We start from the raw sequence: 27,805 nt of genomic DNA on the forward strand, positions 1-27,805 counted from the left end.
TGACTTAGAGTGTCACGAGTCATCAGCCAGTTGTAACAGAGAAACAGAGATCGAAGAGGCACAGAAAGGCAGAGAATTTTACATCCTTAAAGATTGTGTATTATGTCTCTCATGTCCTTTCTTGATGAGAAGCTTCAAATAAAAACAAAATTCCATGAAAATTATTTTAATCTGCCTTAGCATAATTTGGTTCCACATTGTTGTTGGCGTTGTGTATTGTGTGAGACTATGGGAAGTGGGTGTGATGATGAATGAGGTTGGAATGCTGAAGGAACTCTTCTCCTGCTTGTCTGAACTATACTACATGATGCCTTGCACAAACTGTCATTCTTTGAGCACAGTTATCTTGTATCCAGTTATACTGTACGTTTTGTGTTCTAGTGTAATCAGCAGAGCGCCAGGTCTCAAGCTCGTAGTTGAGACCCTGATGTCTTCACTGAAGCCTATCGGCAACATTGTGGTCATCTGCTGTGCCTTCTTCATAATCTTTGGCATCCTCGGTGTACAGGTAAGTGATACAACACAAAATGAATTATGCACAATAACATTTGGTTGGAATAACCATTGATAGAACAGCAGATAGAGGAGTGGGTTCAGTGCTTTTTCGGTTAGATCTCAGTGCAGCTTTCAACAGTTGACCATGCCAGTTCAAGGTGTACCCCGCCTCTCGCCCAAAGATAGCTGGGATAGGCTCCAGCACGCCCGCGACCCGAGTGAGGATAAGCGGTATGAAAAATTAATGAATTAATGATTATAAATCAGTACTGAAGTAGCTTTGCCAACATATTTACAAAGCTATGACAGTTTTAAAAATAAGCAGACAAACCGTAGTTTAAAAAAATGTACAAGACAACAAAACTCGATGAAGTAAATACAGAAGTCTTCCGACTGGGTTGTGAGCAGAGTTTAAACCCACACCAGAGTCCTCTCCGGCTTTATGACAAATCACTATGACTATCTGAATGACGTAACACCAGCTTTTTTGGCTTATTAGCACAGCACAAGCTGGCAACAGTTGAACTTGATAAAATTTACAACTTAATAAAACGTGTTTGTTTCACACTAAACGACAGTCACACAGAGAAATACATTACTAACATTTTGACCATGCATATGATATTTAAACACTTCACTTTTTTTTAGCCTGTTATTGAGTCAGAACCACCTCACCAAGTCATGAGAATAAGCCAGCCATGCCCCACCTTGGCACTATCTGATGCACTGAACTAACACAGAGCCTGTCAAACTTTTAACGAGAGTCGAGGACGAATGATATTTGCGCCCCAGGGTAGATATGACATCACTAGAACAGCCAACAGAGATGTAGGTAACAACTTTACTCATCACTACCTAGATCAGTGGTCCCCAACCTTTTTGCACCACGAACCATTTAAAGTAGGCATTTCTTTTCACGGACTGGCTGTTAAGGTGTGACATATATATATATATATATATATATATATATATATATATATATATATATATATATATATATATATATGAATTGAAATGATGTGGGTTTGGTGATCTTAGTGATCGGAACGGGACCAATGAAGCATGAAGTGAGTTTACGGGACTCTGTCTGGAGCGGGAGGTCACGGGAGGAGAGCCACGCCATCTGACTCACCTTGTACTCCAGCGTGGGAGAGCGTCGAAGATCCGCCAGCTGCTTATTCCTCTCGGCAGACCAAGATAGAGTAACATGCCATGAAAGGAGACATAGCTGTGGCGGAGCTGGTGAGGGAGTTGTGGGCATATTCAATCCAAGGGAGAGGATTGCGTGTGGTAACGCAGCGAAGAGCCGACTCAAGATTCTGATTTGCCTGCGCCGACTGGCCGTTGGACTGTGGATGGTATCCAGAAGACAGACTGGCTGCTGTGCCCACCGCCTTACAGAACTCCTTCCAAACTTGGAAGGAGAACTGCGGACCTCGGTCCGAGACGATGTCCAAGGGAATTCCGTGGAGTTTAAACACATGATTGACAAGGAGGTTAGCGGTTTCAAAAGCATAGGGCAATTTGGGAAGAGGTAAATAGTGAACACACTTGGAGAACCGGTCAATAATGGTGAGGATGACAGTGTTACCTTCAGATGGGGGTAGGCCGGTGACGAAGTCCAGGGAGATGTGGGACCAAGGGCAGCTCGGAATGGGTAAGGGGCGCAGCAGACCAGCTGGGGGTTGATGTGAAGCCTTGCCTCGGGCACAGACGGAGCAGGCAAAGACGAATTCCCGCGTGTCTTTAACCAGGCTGGGCCACCAGAAGTCTGTCTGTCTGTCTGTCTGTCTGTCTGTCTGTCTATCTATCTATCTATCTATCTATCGATCTATCTAATTACTTACACCAAACTTATCATTACCATATAGATGTTTCTGTTCCTCCCCAGCTCTTCAAAGGAAAGTTCTTCGTTTGTCAAGGAGAGGATGTAAGGAACATCACAAACAGGTCGGACTGTTTACAAGCCAGCTACAGATGGGTCAGACACAAGTACAACTTCGACAACCTGGGACAGGTCAGACCTCCAAGATGCTAAGATTTTTTACCAATAGACACCTTTTGGAGAAGTTTAAAAGCTTTGCTTTCAATATCTGCATCAATTTCAAATGTTCTCTTTGTCAGGCCTTGATGTCTCTATTTGTTCTGGCATCAAAAGATGGCTGGGTGGATATTATGTATGATGGACTAGATGCTGTAGGAGTAGACCAACAGGTACCACTCTATACTCTAAAACCTTTGGCATTAAGTATTATGTTTATGAAAACCCCCTTTCTATTTATCTTGTGTGTTTCAGCCAGTGATGAACTACAATCCATGGATGTTGCTGTACTTCATCTCCTTCCTCTTGATCGTGGCTTTCTTTGTGCTCAACATGTTTGTGGGCGTCGTGGTGGAGAACTTCCACAAGTGTCGACGCCACCAGGAGGCTGAGGAGGCCAAGCGCAGGGAGGAGAAGAGACTGAAACGCATGGAGAAAAAGAGACGGAGTAAGGAGAAGGAGCTGGCTGGTCGGTAGTCTTTCCACATCTTTCTGAGTCCTGCTTGGTTTGAGCCTGAGCCTTTTTTCTGTTTGCCTTTTCGTTTCGCCGAGTCTGGACAAACGTAATTGGTGATCTAGCATCAAAGTAGTGCTTTTTTTGTGGTAGAGCCCTCTTCTTTCCCCGCGAAAGCCCTCTCGGGTCTCGACTTGTGGCTATTTTTCTTGTAGTCTTGTGGTCGCTTGCTCTGACACTGCAAACACCCTTACAGATTCTGGCTGATTTTTCTTCAACTCCAACATCAAACTAATGATGAAGTTGGATTTCAAGGAAAGCTACCTTGAAGGAGTCAGTTTGCAGAGTGAGGAAAGATGATTTTGCCCCCATCCTGCCTTAGCTTGCCTGTCTACTGTAGACGTCATGCTTGGGTTGGTCCCCTTGGAGCATGCCCTTTGAGTTCTTACAGACGGGGCTTGCATGGTGCTTTACAGAGCTAGAGGGAGGGGGAGTTGTTGGTCATTAATTGCCCTGAGCTAAAACAAGATGACCCCCCCTCCCTTCCCCTCTTCTTGCATGTTGTTTTAGTACAGCCGCTGGGGCAGGGATCGGCCAAAGCTTGAAAGATGTGGTCTTAGATCAATGGAAGACATTCAGGAGTTAAATCACTGCTTGTCCCCCTCCCCTTCGGCTGTAGAGGAGTTGGTGACAAACTGCTTGAGTCATTTAATATAATTCCACTGCCTCTTACACCTAAAACGCATGCTGGCATCTGCTAGCATTGAAAAGTGCCATACAAGAGTTAAGCAGTTCCAGATGCACTTGTTGAATACATATCCACAAGGCGCAGTGGACTCTGGTGTCCTCAAGCTGAAGAAATGATTTAAAACTATGTTTATGATCGTTTGAGTACTTGGTATTTGAATGTATCGATCTTGAGAAATACAGATGACTATGTTTTAAAGACTACATTTCTGACCCCTGGGGGAAATCCAACCCTTGTACACTCAGGCCCATTGGTTATTTTAGGAACTACTCCTGTACTTCATCAAACGTGGGGTTGTGGCAACCTTATTTTGAGGATTCCTTTTCCAGGATTTTTTCATGGGCATGTACTGGGCAGTCTCGGATCAGATGGTGTTCAGGTATTGGATATTTCTGCAATCTATCCAAGATAAAAATGGGAGATTAGTTTGCTGGTAAAATCTATGGTCAAATGATATGAATTATGGGCTATGGTTCAGGTAAAAGTTGTTTCTTGTGTTTTTTGTCGGTATAAACATAAATAGCTAGTGCTAATCCAAAGAACTGGACTCAGAATCAATGGAAAGACAAAATATAGGAACATAAACCAGCTTAATCTTTCACTGCTTCCTTCTAGTCTTACTCCATCCCTCTTTCTCTCTTTCTCTCTCTTTGACTCTCTTCCATCTGTCCTTCCTTTCTTGCTTCCTTCTCCCTTTTCCTTACTAACATAGTCTCATTCCTCTAGATTTAATGGTTCCAGGGTTGAGTTGGGCCCTCTCTGAAGGCACATTAAAAGGTACCCCGTTCCCAGCATGTTCTGCTTTATCCCTTAACTCCTCACACCGCCACCAACCATGACCACCCACCATGGTGGAAGGGGTTCTAAGTTCCGTAATCATGGGAGGTAGGGTCCCATCACGTGTTCCCGCCCTCCTGCCTCTCTCCCATCAGCCCTCAGTCCACTGGAAATTCTGTTTGCTGTTTTTTTTTTCTGTTGTGACGTTGTCTTTCACAGCTCTCTTACACTGTCCACGAACCATCCACTGTCCGCTGCACCACATTGTTGCACCAGCTTCATCAAAACAAGACTGCTCTGGTCTTTTTTAATTTTTTAGAGATGCAAAAAAAAGTGTTGAGACTTGTAACTGAAGAACTGCAGGAACATCTTTAAGTTGCTATTTTATAATACAGTATATACCAAAGTAAGTACACTGCCAACAGTTACATTTTATTTTAGTACACACCCCAAAAAAAATAAAGCATATTGTTGTCACTGTCGATTGTTGAACTGGTTGAGACAAATGCAGCCTGGAATTCAATGTGTAAGTAAGAAGAAAATGGGTATGCACAGCGCTCTCCATGTCTCTATCAGAAATGGTAGGTTAATATGGATATAGCCATGCATTTGAGCCATTTCTAATTAGCAGTGTTCTTTCTGTAGCCAAGCAATAGAAAATGTGCAAGTTATCGCTGTTGTTCTGGGCTACCAACTATACAGAAATGTACCCTTCACTCCACATTCCATCTGTGCCGAATTAAAATGTTATACGTAACTTTGCAAATATAAACCTAGTCAGGCCACATGCGATAATACTATACTAGTCGAAACAAAATGTAATTTTCATTTTAAAAATAAAAAAGAAACTGAAATATAATGTCATTTCCATTTTGACATGAATTAAAATTAAGATTAAAATACAACCCCAATTCCAATGAAGTTGGGACGTTGTGTTAAACATAAATAAAAACAGAATACAATGATTTGCAAATCATGTTCAACCTATATTTAATTGAATACACAACAAAGACAATATATTTAATCTTCAAACTGATAAACTATGGTTTTTAGCAAATCGTCCCAACTTCATTGGAATTGGGGTTGTAGTTGAATAATTAAAAAAAATGCATCAAGAAGGGGATAAGAATAATGTTCTTTTTACATATTAACACAAAGAACCACAATAAAAGTGGAAATACTGTATATATGGGGCGTCATACTTTAAGTGTGAACGAATACAAGTAAACCCAAACATAGGATAATTCACAACAACAAAAAAACGAGTACACTTACAAATATCATGAACTCTGTTAGGTTTGCAACATTGAAACTGTTAACAAATCACTTTTTGTTGTATGCGCTTATTCTGAAAGACAAAGTGTACCACTTCCAGTTACAAAAGTAGCTTACTTAGCGATCAATACGCATAACTTTGACTAATAAACATAATGTAAAACACGTTAATAAGGCATTCTGATGCAAAAAGTAATGGCTAATACTAACAAGGCACTTGTGTGTCGCTTAACACTTTGTCATTGACGCACACAGCCGAACGAAATGTAAAATCCAGTACATACATGCTACCAAATGAGTTGCACGCTCTGCTGCCAGCCACCCCAATGCTACTGCCCATGCGCAAGACACGTGAATTGGCCCGCTCAAATAATAAATATAATAAGCAACACAAATAAAATTTAATATTTAAGGCAGCTGCGTTATAGAGATGAACATATTTTCCCTCCCAATTAATGACTTTCGGGCTTTTTTTAAAGACTGTCTGTGTATCATCGGCATGGAGACAGGTCCCAGTCTGCATGTGCTGACCCAACCAAAATGCATAGTGAAGGAAAACATTTTTTTTGACCACACAGTATACGTCAACCTCGTGCACGCAATCCTCACATACATGATGAATGGGCTGCTTGTCTGCGTACTGACCTGTGTGGCTTTCGGCCATGCTACAATGAGAACCCTCCGATCTTGTCTGATTTTGGAACGGTTCAGTAACAGTATGGGGGCCACAAATAGAATACTGGCATGCCGGATGCAGCTCAGGGTCCGCCTATTGATTACCCTATTGATTTATACTGTATGTCCCCTGCAATTGGCAGGCAACCAGTCCAACGTGTACCACTCCTCTTGCCCAAAGTGAGCGGGAACGGGCTCCAGCTCTCCCGCAAACATGAGGATAACCAGTTTAGAAAATGGATTGATAGATGGATGGATGAATATACTGTATATAGAGCAATCATTCAATCCTAATCTAAATGAAGAAGGGTATAATCTTGATGTGTTTTTTTTTTCTGTACTGCAAATTTCATTGTTGGGACTAATAAAGGTTATCTTAACCTTTTTTAAGTAATTTGAAATTATTGTAAATTTTATGCTGTACTCACTCCTGTCCGCTTATATATTAAGTCAGTAAGTTATTAATTAAAGATGCACCAAAGAGGCAAAAAAAAAAAAAAAAGTAACTTTAATTTGACACACCACAGAGAAGTGTTGATAAAAAAGAATTGCAAAATGGTCACGAATTGAGCAGTTCTTTCAGCTTTCAGACACTGTGGGTGTGCTCTGAAATCCTGCCTCCCTGGAAATGTCAGCTGTCAATCAAATGCATGACTTCTCACACATCATGCTCTCTCATTGCACATGCTGTCACGTGATTGCACACGCTCTCACGGGTTACAGAGAAGCAGCCTTTGAGCCTGGGCGTAATGACCAGCAATTTTCCCTCCTTGGCGTCAGTTGAAATTCAGCGGGCCGAAGGGTGTGCCATAAGCGCCTATAGCTTACCCTCCTCCTCCTCGCCATGCAACGTGCGGCTGGCAACTGTGTGGCTGACGACCCTAACGCCGTTGTGCTGGCCCTCCGGCGGCTACTCTAACCGCTGTCAGGCTGGCGAGGGGCCGCAAGATGGTGGATCCCGACCGGTTCGCCGCTGACTTGCAAGGCAACGCACGTGGGGCCAGTCGACAGAGACATTTTAGCCCAAATAACACAAAACACTTAAAATGTCAGGGAAGATCAATTTTTTTACGAGTTGTAGGCATAATTTAACAGCTAACTGCATGCTATAATTGTAGAACTGGGTCAGGTTTTTATGAATAAGAAAGTGGCAATTCCGCAGAATGGTTGCCGCGTGAAATAAGGGCGCTTGGTGTTTTAATAATAGCGGCGGGGCTACTCATGCTGTTCCCTGGTAATGATGTTTAGACATGTTAATCTCTGTTGCTAGCAAGTCAACATTATATCTTTTATTATGATTAAAAAAAATAGCCCTGTGATTGACTAGCGACCAGTTCAGAGTGTACAAATGAATTTTATTACACACCTTTGCATTTGTGTCCACCACTCTCACACTGATATCTAAATGGATACAAGCATTCCATGTATAGCTGTACTTTATCAATTCATTCTCTCTGTCCCCTCTCTCTCTCTCTCTCTCTTTCTCTCTCTCTCTCTCTCTCTCTCTCTCTCTCTCTCTCTCTCTCTCTCTCTCTCTCTCTCTATCTATCTGTGTCTCAAACACACACACGCACACACAGACAATCACACAGGCTAATACACACAAGGTTCCTAGCTGAATCTGGGTCAGCGTTAACAGAGATAAATGTAACCGGAAGTTTCACATTTACTTTCTTTCTGTCTTCTGTTCCTCCATGGACGAAATGTAATTAATAGCACTGGTCCTTTAGGGAGGGGCAGATACAGGGATTACAGGAGGAAAGGAGGCAAAATTCTAGAATATAGACTTGGAGGACACCTTGTGAAGGGGTATTAAAATTTCCAGGTGGTAGGCATAAATTGTTGTTGCCACAAGGTGTAAAATAAACTTGTTTAAGAGTGTCGAGCATTTGTGGAGCAGGACCAACATGGATTTCCTGCAGCTGCTTGGTGGGTTGCCAGAAGGGGGAAGAGTCTCGCACCCTACTTTGGATACAATAATTTCAGTATTCCAAAGAGTCATAGACAGGTCCCACCCAGCCACTTATATTGATGTAATATCCATTAAATTAGCTAATGAAGCTCATTGTCCTCTGGGTGCATTAAATGTATTTACTTCTTTGTCGATATGAATGACTAATTTCTATTTTTTTCTAGTTTCATAAATTGAATGGGTGAAAGCAGAGAAAGAGTGATGGATGGCTTGTTGATGTGCCCTGGAAGGAAAATGTGACTGTAATGACCATTAAAGCTTATTAATTTATTTCCCAAACAAGTAATTTGTAACTCTATGAAAGAACATTTAGAAAGATTTTGACTGCAACACTGTACATTTTGCAACAGGAAAATCCACCCCAACAAGACTCATTATGAATCCTTCACGTCAGGAACTTTCTCAATGAATATTTTATCCACAGAAATGTCAACAAGAGAGTGCAGGGTGGCAGAAAGCCTGAAGCAGCAGCAAATGTAGTGATGAAAGAGACAAAGTGTACTTTTGAAGCGACAAATGATCAGACCAATATGGCCTATATCTGTTCTTTTCAGGTTTAGTTTATCTTGAAGATATAAAAAATAGAATATGGGATTCGTAGGAATCGACTTACTCAATTGTATAAACAGAAACATGTGGATACTAAAGCTGAACAATTATAAATAACATATATCAATATAATAAAGCATTACACATATATTCAGATGTTTCTTGAGTACACAAAATTCATCTATAGTCTCCAGTATGTTACTACTGTATAAGCAGACTTGAAATGTTAAAGTGCCATAGTGCAGCTATTTTTTTTTTAAAACCTGGGCATCACTGCATGAGCAATGTGTGCATGTGCAAACACCACCAAAAAAATTGCACTTTTTTTTGCTACAAGACAAATGAAAAAATATGTGCCTGTTATGATATGGTGGTATTATTTTCTTAAAATATGTCATTAAAGTGTATTTCTGTTCATTCAATTGAGCTAAAAACATGCATTTTAAACAAATTACAGAACATCATTTTATGTACTAAATCCTACTAAACTCTTCTGAGAACAGCTTTCAGTATCCGACTTTGCATACTAAGATTATTGATTGTCAAAATTGAAAAAACAGTTTAAACAGTAGAACAAAAGTACAGCAAAAATGTCATAGCTGTAAATGAGCTCACAAAAGATTTTGTTTTCCTATAAATGTTCTAAACTTTTCATTTTTTTGCATGCCTGTTTGTCTCTGTTTGTTTTGTTCTTTCATTCAGCAGTTTTTGCATGACTGTGGCTGCCTTGTCGACATTTCTGAACTTGTACCTCCACCACAGCTTAGATAGAACATTTCAGTGCACAGTTGTTGGACAATAAAGTTCTTTGAGATGGTTAACCACAGTCACGGTATGTAGAATTATGTTTGTTTGTTTTTGTACAAGAGGTGATTCTAGGATCTGAGGTTTAGGTGTGCAGTGCTCCTGGCCAGGCAAGATACATTTCAATGTTTTGTACATAGCACTATTTAGAAGCACCTTGGCTTTAATATAATCACATGTACACGAGACAACAATTAACTTCTAAGAAATGTGCCACATATCCTGGTTTAAGCCTGGTATTTATGTCATATCACTGGAAGGCAGCATATTTCTCTATGCGGGTAGAGTGCTCAGAGCCCAGCCAGGGAGAGGTGGGAGGGATTGGGTGGAACAAACCATTTTTGAGACAATGGTGGGTGCTGTATTTTTGTTGTTAAAATATTACATTTCAACCAAGTACTGTATGGTTTTACACCTTTTTTAGGTTGTTTAAAAATGACATACAGTAAAATTTTGTTTTTATCTCAAATTCTGGGGGTGCTGGGATGCATTTTAGGGATGCTTCAGCCCCCCGCAATGGACTAAAAACGCCTATGCTTACATTACACTCATTTTCTATCAGCAAGCTGTGCCCATACTTTGGCATAATCCTCAGTCTGATATTTCAGATGATGCCAGCTACAAGCAAAGTAAATCTGGATGTAATTGTATCTCTGCCATAGCTGTGAAGGGCATTAAATGATATTAAGAAGCTATAGATTGATGACTTGTGGTTGTGTTAAATCTTTGTGGGCGACACTGGCTTCAGGTTGAAGTGAGCTACTCTATGTGTTCATCAAAGGGAGGGAAGGTTAACACTGTTGTTTTTTTTTTTTTTAAAGCTTCCCATCGTCCTGTTCCTTGTCATCGCTGTTATCCTTGTTACTCCGTTCTCCACTCATTGCTGCCCAATCGCTTTCCCTTACCATCCAATCTCACATTTCAGTTGGTTCATTGCTCAAGTATGACTCAGAAAGAGGTGTGTCAGTCTGCCATGTGAACCAGCACAATGTATGTGTGTCCGTCTACCATGTGTACAAGCACAATGTGTGTCTGAGAGTGAATGTGTGAGTGAGTCAACCATGTGTAAAAACACAATGCATATGTGTCTGAGAGTCGAGATGATAATGTTTGTTATCATGCATTGTCACGTTTGAATGATTGTACTGTATGTCTTATTTCTTTGATGCTTTCCTTCTGGACTGAACAATTTGCTCTGCTGCTCCTCTCCACTTTGAGTCATGACTTATTGGTTTCCTTTCTTCTCTCCCTTTGTAGGCATTACTTACTCTTCGATATTTATCAAGCATGGCAGCAGAGCATTTTGGAATTCCAGTTTTTGTTGTTGTTATTGTCTTACAGTGAATGTTCCTGTCAACAATTGTTTTTAGACTGTGTTTGCTGGATTTCAAAATCGGGCAGCAGGTCTTTTGACTCTGAAGACAGACACAGAGTATAAAGGTATACCCCAGAGCCATTCACGATAAACGGAAAGAGGCATAAAAGCAGCTGTTTGCATTATAAAAGAGTAATAATATATATTATGCTTCTTTGCTTTTAATCTACCTTTTTAAAAAGCACTGCTTTACATTCATACACTCTTCGTTTCACAGCCATCCATATTATCATCAATCTTTTTTAGGTATTGTACATCACCCATTGCATTTCATTCCAAAATGCACTTTTCTTGAGTACCACGGCATCAAGACGCCTTTAGAAGAGATCCAGCAAAGACATACCAGTGTTGTGTAGTTTTGAGTTTCATGTTCAGAATCAACTTTACATTGAACACAACCTTCACATCCCCAACTCTCTCTCAGCACCCTCACATGATCGCCACATTCTCGGCAAATGTTCCAGAACCATATACTACATTACCAACCTAACCTACGCTCACCCACACAGTCACAGTATACCCATGGAACTGTACTGTGGTGTTCTTTATTCATCAGTCCCACACAAAATGAGAGTTACTGTGTCTGTATTTCCCAAAAAAGACCTCCTCGGAAATGTATGGATTATTATTTTGGAGAGTGTCCACATCCATAAGCAACTGCCAGACCAAATCTCCCTGAAGCATTCAGTCGTGTCACCTGTAGAGTTTGTACAATTTGACAGACGTTTAACCCTACTAAAAGAATATCAAGTACCATTGGTCTTGTGGTTGTTTTTGGACCAGAAATGTTTTTCTTCACATCTCTGTATGACCAAAGGCAGACTGTCAACAGGGGGCTTAGATTTATAAAGTCAACAAAACTATCCAGAAAGTGCATAAAAAAAAAAAAAGAATAAATATTGCTATTGACTTTAGTAAGCATGAATAATCAACAAGCATATTCATGCAGCGTCACCTATAACACGTTAGTTTTACTGTCACATAAAAAAAAAAACCTAGATAAGAGAACAACAAGAACAACAATCTTAGTCCCCCCCAAACAATCTGTCCAGTTTTTGATGGAATTGTTATCAGTGATTAGGTTTCATAACACTTGCATGAGGAAGGGGATGCCTAATGCTGGCCTCTCAGTCTGCCGAAAAAGTATGTAGGTTTTAAACCCTTGATGCCAATCCAAAAAGTTAACGAAGCCAAATTGCTCCTTTGTGACCATTTCTCCAACCAAAATGCTTCTGTTCCAATACTATCTTATTCAAACTACAGCCATTTTACAGACAGCAGACTCAAAGCAACAAGTCTCATATCATTTGTTTAGACTGTCCACAACATTAATTACGAGCCATGGTTACTATTGGAAAACATAATCAATGATGCATATGTGAGATTTGTCAGAAATGTTCCACTACTGGTCAAAAGACACTGTATTTTTTAAACTCAAACTATGAGTTTTCCCCTTTAGTATACTCCCACTGGAGTTTATAACTGTGACTTAAGCTCTCTGCTGCCATTGAACATTTTCCACACACTTTTATATACATATCCTCTATGTCAAGTCATCAAGCAATGAGTAGAGTGAGTGATGTTGAGACCAATGAGACGAGACTTGCTATGAAGAGTCATCACTGGTGATGAGTGATAGATCTTCGATTGCGACCGGGAGACCAAATACAAGAGGCTTCACTTGGTGCATGGGCAAAGAAATCAAGAAAGTCAAAGTCACGTTGATTGCATTCTTTGACGTGAACGGCACCGTCCAACTGTGAGTTCATGCCACAGGGCCAGAAGATCAAACAGTCTACAAAGTGATCCTGTGGTCTTTCCTTCATTCAGTGCATTTGATTAAAGTTGTGGAAGGACAACACGCGGCTGCTTCAACATGACAATGCGCCTGCTCACAAAGCTCTGAGCATCTGACACTTCCTGGCCATAAAGAACATCACCGTGCTGGGATCCATTTTGAAGACGTGGGAGACATCAAGATTGCTGCGATGACACCGCTGCTGTGGAAAAGTGTGTTAGACTCCACGGGGATTACTTGGAAAACTTGTAGTTTGTAGTTTGGATTTGAAATTTTGTGACGCCAGTTCTGGAACTTTTCAGACACATGGTATTTTAGATTTCAGATCATGTTTAACTCTGGACTTGTCATCTAGAAATATATGGTACTCTACATTAGTACGACAACAGACAGTCAATTGACAGAGAACACTTTTGAGACATAAAGACATTGACCAAAAAAAAAAAAAAACAGTCACTGAGCAATAAAGGGTTGCTAGTTGTCTGGTAATGCCGGTATTTTGATTTTGATTTTGATTTTTTTTTGACAATTGTGCAAAAGATGCAGAGTCCTGTAGCATTTAGAGCAGTTCGAATGACTAATATTGCAATAGTCCGGTTCAATGACCATTGTGCAAAGGGCGCCGAGACTTCAAGGAGTGTATGCGGTTTAAAGTGACGACTAGTGCGATAATCTGGGACAATGTTGATAGTGCAAATGTTGCAGATACTCCTCAGTCAGTGTGCAAATGGGGCAGATGCTACTCTGGCATGAGTGGCCAGTAATGGTCAACAACAGATATGCAAATAGTGCAGCATGGCGAGACAACTACAGTGAGTGCACGAGTAATATATAATAATATATATAGTACAATCACAAAAAGTGAAAATGCATAAAGAAAATGATGTAAGAATGACAGGAAGGGGGCGCAACTGCTTTGGGGTTTTGTGCCTTACTGAATGGCAAATCAGTCAACACATTTATAAACTATTAACCATCCCTAGTATCCATACTTCCATCCATAGCATTTGGTCTATTGCCACTGTTCAACCAAACACCCTCTCGCCCTAAATAAACTCCTTCCAACAAGTGAGAAACTTTGATGTTTTACCATTGAAACATGCTCATTAAATCTGTTCTGTTGAGAATCCTGAAGGTCTCACATTACATACACTAAAATCCAGTTCTTCAAAACATACTTTATCTGTCTCCTTGTTAGTGGGAAAAAAAATGCATCTCAATTGCTTAAAATGAACACGTTAGTACACATTTGCATTCCCTGCTCTGCAGTTTTTCTCACTTTGCACTTGAAAGGGTTTAGTTCAATAGACAATTATAATTCCAATTGATATATGAAAATTATATTTCATTAAGGGTGGAGGGGTAAATATCTCTCTTCTTTTAAGAGTCAATTCAGCTCCTCTGTCTAAGTCCAGTTATAGCTGCTATAGCGCCACGCCTTAGCTAATTGGGTAGAGAAGGAGAGCTCACAACATTTTCCATTTGTCCTTTCTTTGACTGATGGGGTGATGAAGTGACTGAGAGGTCAAGCATCCATTCCCTTCCTCATCTGGTTCATTCTGCTGCCCTCTCTGGAGGTAGGGATGAATTAAGGAACAAATGAATCTGACTCCTTCTCCTATGCTAGGTCTTTTGCCTGAGAGGAGGGATGTGCAAGAGCTGAGAGGAGACGATCAGCGGGACACAGTGTGAGATGGTGAAACCTAACCCTAACCCAAACCCTGTTTAAATATAGTAGCACATTCCTCCTCCATAAGCTCAATCAGACGTGAACTTATTGAGCAATACTGTGTCGCTCAAAGTGCTTGGTAGGATAAGGATACTATGAGATTTAATTGCTCACGCCGGTCAGCCACAGGAGAGTTTATCTTCAACATCTCTTCGCTCTGTCCACTGACTGATCTTCTCCACATTTATGAATATGTGACCACTAACTAACATCTGTTTCAGATTCAACAGCCCACTTCATAACACAGCAGGTCTACTTTACAGTGTCCCACTGAATTACCTCCTATCTCACTTTATGAATGCCACCCTCCCCAACCTCCTTCTTCAACACACCCTGTCCCCCACCCCTTGACCCCACTCCAAATCCCACTTCCAACAGAAGCTCAGAGTAAGCCCTACTACTCCGATTACTCTCCCACCCGTTTGATTATCCACAAGATGTGCACGAGCCACTACCTGGACCTCTTCATCACCATCGTCATAGGGCTCAACGTCATCACAATGTCCATGGAGCACTACCAACAGCCTAAGGTCAGATGTGGTGCAAGAGTAAATAATAATGTTAACCTGATCATTGCCAAGGAATCTTCCAAAGTGGTTATAAATACATAACTACGGTGCATTTGTGTGTGTATATTTTACTGGTTAGGGTGGGGTTTGTGATATTTCCAAATCTTATACCAACGCTTGTATTGAAATGTTTGACTTTGGAACAACAGATTTGTGGCAGAGAGGCTTTGTTTTATTTATTTATTTATTTATTTATTTATGTATTTTATTTTATTTTTTGCATTATACACAGAAATTTGGGTCGTCTTATCCTTTTATAATGAATTCCTTACCCTATACTATGAAGAAGGTGATATCATTTCGAATGACAGCCCCATTGAGCCTGTTCCCCTCAGAATTGAGATTGTTGCTGTTAACTGTTAACTAACACTATGACTTGTGTGAGGTTACTTAAAAATGATTTAAACATGTAAATTTAAAAACATTTGCCTAAATCCCCAATAATGTAAAATAACAGTGCAGTACTTTAGTTGACAAAATATTGCTTTTTCAGCACTTTTTTCTGAATGCTTCAGGGTATGACTTTGCATTATTTCATCACCACGAAAGGCTTTGACAATGTGCATTGAGTGTGACTGAAGGTTACAAAAGAAAAGAGCTAATTCAGAAATAAAATAGTGCCGAACTTTCTGCAGAGTTTATATTTAAGTCTCCAGTTAATCTTTATATTACGGTCACAGTCAACTAGCCAACCAAGACCATTCTGACAAAGAAGAGTCAGTTAAGTTTAGATTTGAAACAAGCATTAATCATGATAACAAGCATACATATTACTAGTTAGTTTCTGAAAAAAGAAAGAGTCATCCAGTACATTCAAATTATGGGATGAATTATGAGTAAAAAAGATGAACAAAAACAGGAACTAGCTGCAGGTTGCAAGAATGCCACCAGGGAGGATTAAGTTACAAATTCTATCCCTGTTTCTTAGTTAAAGGGTACGTTTTACATACGTATGACCGATTGAAATCTGTTATTAATTCCAGAGAAGTCTACAGATTTTATAATTATGCTTCCAAGTTATTGTAGCACATTTAGGTCAAACTGAAAGTTTGTTTTCTTTTAAATAATGGCAGCCTCATAATGATATTCATCTTCTTTGCTCAATCTTCAGGAACTGGATGAAGCATTGAAGATCTGTAACTACGTCTTCACTCTCATCTTTGTTCTGGAGTCAGTCTTCAAATTGGTTGCCTTTGGCTTTCGGCGCTTCTTTAAGGACAAGTTAGTATTTGAATAGCTGACAGCCACCCCTAAATAGATGTGAAGATTTGCCCTATTGGCTCCGACACAGTTCAAGCACAAGTGTCAAACAAACATTTGCTGTAGCTTGAAGTGTTTGGGGTTTTGATCACATAATTCTAATAGATTGATGGCACCACTGTTTTTTTTATTTTTATTTTTATTTATTTTTTACCAGCGGATGGTTGAAACCTGTTTGAATAAAAATAAAAAGCCTCATTAAACACCTATAAAACAAGCTGCCTGAAATGTTTTCATAACTTTGAAATGTCTGGCTTCCCAATGAAAACAAACATGTGCTGCCCCATATCTCATTAACATGAGTGCAGTTTCACACAGACCTTAGTGGATTTTGGAACAGATCTACCCACAAGGAGGTCATGTTCCTCCTTTGCCAGAGCAGACCTCTTTCAGCTGTGGTCGACGTTGATGCAACACACTCAAACGCTGGAACTGGACATTTGATTAGCACAACCACCCACCATTAACGTCACTTACTTTTGACACATATACACTGTATCTGCTTCCAAACATTTTGTACTAGAACAAATCGATAAAAAAAAAGAGAAAAAAAAAGCCAGGATATGAAACAGCCTGGTGTAAACGCACCATCTTGCGAACAACAGAACAAAGAAGAAGAAGAAAAAAACATTTATAAAAACTATTAAAACAGAGTGGTCAGCACGTCTGCCTCACAGTTCTGAGGTTCGGGGTTCAAATCTTGGCTCCAACCTTCCTGTGTGGAGTTTGCATGTTTGCAGATAAAACCCATGCTCGCAGGGATTTTATCTGGGTACTTCTTCCCTCTTCCCTCATTACAAAAACATGCATAGGTTAATTGAACACACTAAATTGTCGATAGGTGTGAATGCGAGCATGAATGATTGTTTTTCGATACATTATGTATGTCTAATTAGCTGGTGTAAATTGCCTCTCGCTCCCGACACGACCCTATGAGGAGAGGCGGTATAGAAAATGGATGGATGAAAGATTGAGCAGCATGTTATGCTTGTTTTTCAGATAATTGGCTTCTCCAAAATAAAAAAGCTGCCACAGATGTTTAAAAATGACATATACCAGCAGTTAATATTAAGTTCCCAGCTTTTACAACTGATCCAGAGCATTAAGATTTATATCTGAATGGTGTGAAACTGTTTTCTTGATTACTTTACAGTGGTACATCTCAGGTCATTGCTTGTCGAAATCTGATCTGTTCTAATTTAGAATGAATTGTTCCTGTTGGAAATAGTGGAAATTGGTGACATAACATCTTCATTCAGCAAAGCAGAAAGGGGAAATTGGCTTGGGGCTCACATTGATGTTTCTTTTGTAACTAAGGGAAGAGGGCATCACTGCCCCACACAGCAGAGCAAGGACAGACAAAATCAGACAGACAAAAAGAACATTTCTTAAAAAAACAAAAGCGATATATCAGTGCTCGAGCGATGTGGTATCCAAGGGGAGCTCAGCCTCTACAAAGCACACCTGCGCCCCCATAAAATTGTCGAGCTATTGGGATTGTTTGTACGTATCAAAGCAAAATCCATTGTTTTTGTAAAAACTTAAAAAGTGCTAGTCAAACTGTTTTAGGAATTGTGTCGATTAGGGGAAGTAATGCAAGTTTTGTATTGATGCGACTGTGTGTATATAGGTGGAACCAGCTGGATCTAGCCATCGTGCTGCTGTCCATCATGGGTATCACCCTGGAGGAAATCGAGGTCAACGCTTCGCTGCCCATTAACCCAACCATAATCCGCATCATGAGAGTGCTGAGGATTGCACGAGGTATGAGCTAACAGCCTCCAGACCTCCACCCCTCCCTAACGCATTCCCTCGCACTTCAGCGATTTCAAGATGTCTTTGTAACATGTCCGCATCCCTGGGAGTCTCCCCCTTTGTCATTTTTATATGGCTGTTCTCAGCATGGTTTGGGTTGGGTGAGAGCCGAGCAGATGGCACTGATGAAAAAAGTCAGCTGACAAACCACAGTCAGGTTGAAAGGAATACGGAAAGAAGTGTAGTTGAGGAGAGCTAAGACACATCATGACAGGAAGTGAATTAAGCTGCAATGAATTGAGTGTATGGAGAGACTATGTAGTAATAAATGAAGGAACTGAAAGAATATGATGACAGCAGAACGATTAATAACTGCTGAACTGAAAATAGATTACTAGATGAAGAAGAAGTGAGAAAAAAAGAGCAAGTGACAGAGGGGAGAAGTTTGGCTGAAATGAATTAGAGGGAGATAAATGAATGGGATCTACTGATTCTCAGGGCGCATGAGAGAGCATACCTGAAGAAAGAAGACAGGAGATAGTAGGCAGTTGCATGATACAGTATGAAAATATTGATGAAGCACCAGTGGTAGGCAAGTTACTTCCAAACTATAACATCTTACATATGATTAATTAGTTATATAATATTAAAGGTCCCATATTTGGCTATTTAGACCTCCATAGAGTGACTCTCTAACATGGACTTAGTATAAAAGTGTCAATTTCATTTTTAAAAAATACCTTGGTTTTGTCATACGAGTGACAGTGAAAAGGCCCCCTCTGACAGCTATTTCTATTTCTGTTTGACCCAATTTTGTATCCGCTTTGTCCATATTTGGTGAAGACCGTGCCCTTTCCTCTGTTTGGTTGCCAATGTGTAGAAGACCCACTTGTGAGAGCACACATTTGTTATGTTGACAGCACTTGCTCGGGAGCGGAGAGGGAGGCGGAGAGCTTTGGTAGTGACTTAGGCAAACTCGAGAAATTAATTAATTAACAGGGAGGGCCGCACTGACCCTCCATGCCCCCCACCTAGAACCACCACTGGAACAGAGACTGAGAAGCTGGCCAGCGACAGTACAGTCAGGCTGAATAGAAACCCAACTTAGTGAAGTCCCAGTGAGGCGGAACAATACATGCCGACTTAATTGAACACCATCCATTTAGATTTGCTGCATACCTTAAAAACTATAATTATCTTCCATTTTCTTTTCTTTTACCCTGCATCCAAAACGGTACACGTTAAAACCTCGTTACGTGAGTAGACACATCATTTTGACCCTTTCGGAGATGGAAAAAAAAGACCAACATTGAAATAACAGCCGACAACTAACGTCGGTCAATCAGTTGATAGAGCAAAAAAAAAAAAAGTTGCTAAAGCAAATGAAATACATACAAAAATACGTTTGTAAGCACTATAACAAAAAAATAGGAGAAATCTGCCTTTGCGTTGAGGTTTGTACACCCCACACAATATTGAGAATGAACAAAGTTGAGCATTGCATGGTGTACCGAGGGACAAAACAATTCCAAACAAACCAAAGCTAGTGGGCTAGAAGTGCCTACAGGCATAATAAGTAAATGTGCCCACTATTACGTTAGCACAGGGCACAGCAAAAAAAATAAAAGAAATAAAATACAAACTTCTAAATATGAGTATTTTAATACTCATTCGAGTACCATTTGCGAGCACACCCAACGCACAACCAGTTTACATATTTAACTAAGCTTACTTTGCTAATAAAGTAGCGCTGACTGTACACATTAAATTAGAGCCAACAGTGGTGAAATTGAGAAGAGTCCTTTTTTTTTTTTTTTTTTTTCCACCTGTGGTGAGTAACGAATGCAGCTGATTGGTGGAGAGGTTTACTTGCATCATCTGGCTGAGTGGCAGGCCATCTTGCTGAGCACAGATTTGTGGGCCACCAATCACGGAGATTTGCTGCCAGCATGCACATATTTACATACAATCACATTAGTGAAACAGCTTGAATGCAAGAATAATTGCACTGGCCATAACAGTTGTGTTTAATGTAAAGCTTACTGTGCAGTTTCTTTGTATACTTGGGTTTTAGACTTCCACTTACATCACACAGCAAAAAGAGGAACAACAAAAACACAGCTGGACAAAGTCAGTCGGGCAGGAACAAAAACAGCACTGTGATATGAAACACATTTAAGCACAAGCGATTCAAAATAACAAGCTTTTTTAAAAAAAAATAAAAAATGACCACTGTTATACAGGAAAAGGGAGTATTAACCTGGACCTGGTTTAAAATAGCAGCGCTATCTTTCGACTAAATTAGGATTTTGTCAGTCCCAAAGATCACGGTTCAAGGTAACCACCATAAAGCATAGTGCATCATTTATTCGTCTGCCAAGGGACTGGCAAGGACAGTATAGAACAAACTAGTATTGTTTTTTTTTTTTTTTTAATACAGCGTGCTGTTATTAATTTCAGCTTCTATATTTGTGTTATTGAATTACATAGAGGCGTTGCTTGTTGGAGCATAAGATCCTATAATTTTCTGTAATTAATTATGGTGTTAATGTTTCTGTCCTGGTATTACCTTGAATAAACTCTGCCCTAGCTGTACTTTTCTGAGAGCCTCATGTGGCAACGTTTACTTATACGAGCCAGAAATTACTCTTTTTCAATTGGTTGACGTCATATAATGCGTCACATGAGATGATGAACTAGGTAGGCCTAAATAATACATTTTAAAAAATTCCAGCAAGCAACACATGAGGTTTTTCGTCACATTTGGGTTTTATACTGCTACCTTGTGCCAAAAACCATTAAGCAACAAGAGCACTCAAAAAATACAGAACTCTGCCAAGGCATTAACATTTGTCACCTGCAAAATCAATGAGTGAACAACTACGATCCGGGATCTTAATGGCTTAAAGGAATTAAAGTTTAATTCTTCTGGAGCGAACAGAATGTAATAAAATCCTACACGAGTGCAACAAATTAGAGCCTGCTTGGATTTGACAGCTATAAGGTTATATGGGATTTAAATCAAAATTACTCCCTATTTGGCTCAGATCCAAATGAAACTTGCAACAGTGATAAAGAAAAAAAAACATCCTCCTTGGTAGAGGTAATTAAAGAGATCTCATTAGACAGCTTAATAAGGGATGGGTTTAACAAAGATAAAGAAGGCTGAAAAATCTCAGCGGTGCAATCACAGTGATGCAAGTTGCACGCTTCATCAGCAGCTGGGTGACTGTTTAACGTATTGATGTTGGATGCATTCTCAAAAACTGGAAAACTCATTTTCTTAATGAGAAATAGCATTCCATTCCAACATGACTATACGCTATTGCTTCTGTAAGAGGAATTGTTATTTCTGTCATGAATTAATAATCCTACATGCCAAAATCTTAACATGTTGATGTTACTTGCACAGTGTTTATTTTTGGTCTTTACTGTATATTGTGCAGAGTAATGACCTGTGCTTTAATGACTCACAGAAGTGTATGTCTTTCATCTTGCTTAACTCGTTAGTTTCTGCACTAATCACTAAGGATTCATCCGAGACATGTTTTGTTATTATTGTTTCCTTTTTATGCCCATTAAATGAGCTTAGGCGTACCTCAATGCCACACGATGATATGTGTTCCTTCAAGATATCTGGAAAATTTAATGGAATAACTTGGTAACTACAATATGTTTCCCATAGTACTGAAGCTCCTGAAGATGGCGGTGGGGATGCGGGCTTTGCTGGACACCGTTATGCAAGCCCTGCCTCAGGTATATTGAAACCACTGTACCAGCGTTTGGTCCACATCATTGCATGGATTGTTCATATTCCAATAGAAGCTGCACTGCAATTACTGTATGCTGGAGCGTTTTTTTTTTTGGTTTTGTTTGTTTTTTATTTTTTTATGTGTTAAGGTGTGAATATTCTCTGTGGTTTTGTTGCCAAATCACTTATTTGAATATCTGCATGCCTGAAGTCATTAGTAAGTGAATGCAGGTGGAAACCTTTTGCTCTGTCTAGTAGTTGGTGGGGTTGAAGGTGCTTCAGTTGGCAATTTGGAAGGAAAACAATATGTGAGAAAATAACAGACTACTTCATAGCATTCTTTGATACCGCTGCCTCTTCTAATTCAAAGTGATTTCATAGTTGTTCTGAAAAATACTGCTCCCAGCTTGTCAAGATTCTTATAATTAACACATCTGAGTGAGGGGGGTTTGCCAACTTGCCTTCTGTTGATTTGCATAACAAAAAACAAAAAAAATCCTAAAACATTTCTCTACCCAAGCCAGTCATGCCAGAGCCGCTATAGGTCTTATTGCCTGTATCAAATGTTTTTTGACTCTGGATTATTACCTTGTATCATACTCTTGACAGTTTTCCCTCAATTTCCCTGTTATTTTCTCAAAGGAATGGGATGTTTATTTTTTCCCCTTGTGTTACTGTTCTATTTTGCCTAGGATTTCTGTCCTGTGACAAATCCATTTTGCGTTCTGTTTTCACTCCAAAGGTGGGAAATCTTGGTCTTCTCTTCATGCTCCTCTTCTTCATCTTTGCAGCCTTGGGAGTGGAGCTGTTTGGTGACTTGAGTAAGGCCACTTTATGCATTTACATATCCAAAAGCCTTGCAATTGAAAGCAAGGGTGGTCTCTGTCTCTATTTTCATGTCTCTCTGAGAAAAGTCTGGTTATTCCATCTCCATCCGTTCTCTTCTCAGTTTGTGATGAACTGCACCCGTGTGAGGGCTTGGGACGCTATGCAACATTTAAAAACTTTGGGATGGCGTTTTTGCTGCTCTTCAGAGTTTCAACTGGAGACAACTGGAATGGCATCATGAAGGTGAAAAAACACATTTATGAAGGAACGACACAGGTGACAGTTTAGTAAATTGCCATGAGCAGAGGTCTCCCAAGCTGCTGACTATGCATCACTTTTCTTGCCAATGCGTGCATCCACTGAGGTTCTTTCCCCCTCCCTCTTTTGTGTCAGCTTGTATTCTGAGGCATACTAATTTTCTCTTGTGTATATGGGTACATGCTTCATTTTAGATGAGCTCAAATACATTTTATTGCATTAATATGGCTGTGTTAAGAGTCCAGATTAATCACTTTTGCATCAAAATATGATTCATAAATGTTTAATTGTACACTATATTCAACGTAGTGATTGATTATACATTGCGGAATTTGCACAATATATCCTAGTCACTGGAAAGTTGCAACAATAACAGTTTGTTTTAGAACAATTGAGTTGTTGATGTTTTTTTTTTTTTTTTTTCCTGAGCTCCTTCTATGGTTGAGAAATTTATTTTTGTAAATATGAATCAACAGTGGTAAAAATGAATGACATGAACAAAGGTGAAAGATATTCATGAATAACATCATACTATCTTAAAATTCAAGGGTCTTTTTTTACAAACACAGCAAAAACTAAGTAACGTTGGCACAGATATTAGCGCTAACACAAAGCAACAGTTGCCTGGGAACAGTCAACAATATTTTAGATATTTTTCAAGCACGTGATCGATAACCTACATGTTTTTCCGCTATCCTGCAGGTCAAGATTGGGAGGATGAGGATAAGAGGACGTTTTTCTAAATTGTTCAAGCTCCTTAGATGTGTTGCGATACGGATTAAAAGTTGGACTGAGTATAGAGAAACTTTGGATGCAGTGGCAAAGACATGACACAATGACAAAGTGGCCACCAAAAAAACTATGCGATCCCGACACAATTCAAACATCTCTCACCACCCAATTGTGTGCGTAGACAAGCGGAAATAAAATTGTCATTTCACTTAGTGACGAGTAGTTGACATCTTGGCTTACTTTAGCTAAAACAACATTGACTTTGCCTAACATGAACCTAATGACTAGATAGTAGTTAGCATGCTAAGAGTCAGCTGCTGTTTCAGTAGTCAAACAATCATACATTTTTAATAAAACACAACAGCAACAATCGACAAATATCCAACGTTAGATATACTTTAATAAATTTGTTATGTAATAGTACTGAAATTAAATGTAAGCACTTAAATGGAGATAGGTTATGTATGTACATTATGTAACATGCGTCCTCTAACATTGTTAAGCGCTAAAGGTTACCTTCAGCAAAGTATTCAGAACAAACACAGATGTCTGGACTCGTGATCTGGCCAGAGTGAGATCGGCTCTGCTAATTCATGAAAGCCACAAACTCGGTCTATTCCTTGACAAATGTTCAGTCTTCTGCCATGACTTAGAAGTGGTGCCAGTAAATGGTGAAATGAGACTTTGTCCCTCCCACCAGTATTTGTTGCAGCCAAACACTGTACAGTAATTCACCGTTTTTTTTTTTTTTTTTACATTGGCTGTAAAATGTATCAATTCAAACACTCAACAACACCGAATCTAATGTTTTTTTTCCGTGCTTGTTCCAGGACACTTTAAGGGACTGTGCCCATGAGTCGAGTACCTGCTACAACACCGTTGTCTCTCCCATCTACTTTGTCTCCTTCGTCTTGACCGCTCAGTTCGTCCTGGTCAACGTCGTCATCGCTGTCCTGATGAAGCACCTGGAAGAGAGCAACAAGGAAGCCAAGGAAGAGGCGGAGCTGGAGGCGGAGTTAGAGCTTGAGCTACATGGCGATGGGAGAGACATGGCGACAAGGTCGCCCCGGCTCAATCCTCTCACACTGGGCATGGACAGGTCAAGTTCTGGGGGTTCACCCTGGAGGTCTGGCGGAGGTGGGGACACAGGCCAGGAAAGGGGCGGTCTTGTGGACTCACCCACTGTTGATATACCCAGAGACCCTGTAAACTTTATAGAAGAGCCACCCTCATGCCTGGAGTCCCCTCCAGAGGTAAGGAATATCAGAATCAGAATCAGAATCATCTTTATTTGCCAAGTATGTCCAAAACACACAAGGAATTTGTCTCCGGTAGTTGGAGCCGTTCTAGTACAACAGACAGTCAATTTACAGAACACTTTAGAGACATAAAGACATTGACATTGTGCAAAAAGATGCAGAGTCCTCTAGCACTTAGAGCAGTTCGAATGACTAATATTGCAATAGTCCGATGCAATGACCATTGTGCAAAGGGCGCTGTGACTTCAAGGAGTGTATGCGGTTTAAAGTGACGAGTAGTGCGATCATCTGGGACAATGTTGGTTGTGCAAATGTTACAGATACTCCTCAATCAGTGTGCAAATGACGCAGATGCTACTCTGGCATGAGTGGCCAGTATATGCAAATAGTGCAGCATGGCGAGACAACTACAGTGAGTGCACGAGTAATACATAATTGGCCCCACAGAAATGTGACAACGAACTCAAGTCAAAAAATTGCCAGCTTATTGTAATGGAATTATAGGTTAGGTGTTTAAGAAGTTGATCGCAAGAGGGAAGAAGCTGTTGGAATGTCTATTAGTTCTAGTTTGCATTGATCGGTAGCGCCGACCTGAGGGAAGGAGTTGGAAGAGCTGGTGACCGGGGTGCGGAGGGTCAGAGAGGATTTTGCACGCCCTTGTCTTAGTTCTGGCAGCGTGCAAGTCCTCAATGGTGGGTAGGGGGGTACCGACAATCCTTTCAGCAGTTTTGATTGTCCGTTGCAGTCGGAGTTTGTCCCTTTTTTGTAGCAGCACCAAACCAGACTGTGATGGAAGAACACAGGACTGATTCGATGACCGCTGTGTAGAACTGTCTCAGCAGCTCCGGTGGCAGGCCGTGCTTTCTCAGAAGCCGCAGGAAGTACATCCTCTGCTGGGCCTTTTTGAGGACGGAGTTGATGTTGGTCGCCCACTTCAGGTCCTGAGAGATTGTAATTCCCAGGAACTTGAAGGTCTCGACGGTTGACACAAGGCAGCTGGACAACATGAGGGGCAGCTGTGGCGAAGGATGCCTCCTGAAGTCCACGATCATCTCTACAGTCTTGAGCGTGTTCAGCTCCAGGTTGTGTCGGCCGCACCACAGCTCCAGCCGCTCCGCTTCCTGTCGATATGCAGACTTGTCACCGTCCTTGATGAGGCCGATGACAGTGGTGTCATCTGCAAACTTCAGGAGCTTGACATTCGGGTTCGCTGAGGTGCAGTCGTTCGTGTAGAGAGAGAAGAGCAGCGGAGAGAGGACACAACCTTGGGGCGCCCCAGTGCTGATGCTGCGTGTGGATGAGGTGGCCTCCCCCAGCCTGACCTGCTGTGTCCTGCCCGTCAGAAAGCTGTAAATCCACTGGCAGATGGCGGGTGAGATGCTGAGCTGGAGAAGCTTGGTTGAAAGGAGTTCAGGGATGATGGTGTTGAACGCTGAGCTGAAGTCCACGAACAGGATCCTCGCGTAGGTCCCTGCACTGTCGAGGTGTTCTAGGATGAAGTGCAGTCCCATGTTGACTGCATCATCTGCAGACCTGTTTGTTCGCTTGGTAGGCAAACTGCAGGGGGTCCAGCAGGGGACCTGTGACACTCTTGAGGTGGTCCAGCACGAGACGTTCAAAGGACTTCATGACCACAGATGTCAAAGCGACAGGCCTGTAGTCATTCAGACCAGAGATTGCAGGTTTCTTGGGGACTGGAATGATGGTGGAGCGTTTGAAACAGGATGGAACTTCGCACATTTCCAAAGATCTGTTGAAGATCTGAGTGAAGACTGGAGCGAGCTGTTCCGCGCATATTTTATGGTGCACCTGTGTGGAAGATTTTAGGAGCATATTTTGCCATTAGTCTGCATTGGCCCTTGAAAACTGAATTATGCACGTATGGACATCAAATACAGCACATACAATAACTAAAAAGCAGCAGCTGATTCACCATTCTAGTATTAAATCAGTCACCAACTGTGGAAAATTACATAATTCCAAATGCCAATTTCAATCCAGAGCTTGTCTTTTTTTGGGGGGGGTGGGGGGGGGGGGGGGGGGGGGGTAACGGGTACGTTTGGAAATTAAATCTGACGTTCTCAGAGAAGCAGAGCACGCTTCATTTCCTATGAATTTACGAGCGTGTTGGTCATTGGCAGGCATACATCAGTGCGTCCACCATATGTCATGTGCCAGTTCTGCCTGTAAAAATCTCGTCCTGCCTGGCGCTCCGGCCGCTCTGTCTCCTCACTCAGAGCAGCGGGGCTGCACTCCGGCAGGCGCTACGAATAACCGAATGGCACTCAAACGCTCTGAGTTTCTGAATGTTCCGTAGTTTAGTGAGCGCGCTTGGAGTGAATTTCCGGTCGTACCCAACATTACAAACAGATCACACATTCAAATAAAGTCTTCATTCTTTCATTTCTCAGTGGGCCAGGCAGTTCTGACAACGGAAGAGACTGAGGTTGTAGTCCCCCCTGCTGGGGACCGCAATTTAAGACTAGCACAATGACACCAACAACTAATTTCCTTAGTTGAGAGTGCAGTGTAACCCATTCATTAATTCTCTGGCTCATGCTGTAGGGCTGTAGGGTAGCTTGTGTTATAAAATAAGTGCATAATGTACACTCTTGACTGTGCGTGTTGCAACTGCAGACCTTATTTGGTCAAATTCAGCATGCAGGCTGGCAATAAAACACAGTGGAACCCCCAAGTTTGT

At 40.9% G+C, this 27,805-nt stretch overlaps 1 protein-coding gene across 8 annotated transcripts in view; it reads left to right on the forward strand.

Moving 5' to 3' along the window:
• Window positions 1-27,805, forward strand: part of cacna1g (calcium channel, voltage-dependent, T type, alpha 1G subunit) — a 197,386-nt gene that overhangs the window by 153,840 nt on the left and 15,741 nt on the right. For 6 of the 8 annotated variants that reach the window (XM_061705394.1, XM_061705388.1, XM_061705395.1 and 3 more), the window contains 11 exons: window positions 382-508; window positions 2,387-2,512; window positions 2,620-2,709; window positions 2,792-2,984; window positions 15,071-15,222; window positions 16,373-16,482; window positions 18,152-18,285; window positions 21,962-22,032; window positions 22,770-22,848; window positions 22,977-23,098; window positions 24,676-25,098. In XM_061705394.1, coding sequence (XP_061561378.1) covers window positions 382-508; window positions 2,387-2,512; window positions 2,620-2,709; window positions 2,792-2,984; window positions 15,071-15,222; window positions 16,373-16,482; window positions 18,152-18,285; window positions 21,962-22,032; window positions 22,770-22,848; window positions 22,977-23,098; window positions 24,676-25,098 — 1,627 coding nt within the window. The remainder of the gene's footprint in view (window positions 1-381; window positions 509-2,386; window positions 2,513-2,619; window positions 2,710-2,791; window positions 2,985-15,070; window positions 15,223-16,372; window positions 16,483-18,151; window positions 18,286-21,961; window positions 22,033-22,769; window positions 22,849-22,976; window positions 23,099-24,675; window positions 25,099-27,805) is intronic. The other 2 variants (XM_061705390.1, XM_061705396.1) reach the window with 2 other exon arrangements.

The sequence above is a fragment of the Phycodurus eques genome, chromosome 19, assembly GCF_024500275.1.
Source record: "Phycodurus eques isolate BA_2022a chromosome 19, UOR_Pequ_1.1, whole genome shotgun sequence".
NCBI classification, from domain to species: Eukaryota; Metazoa; Chordata; class Actinopteri; order Syngnathiformes; family Syngnathidae; genus Phycodurus; species Phycodurus eques.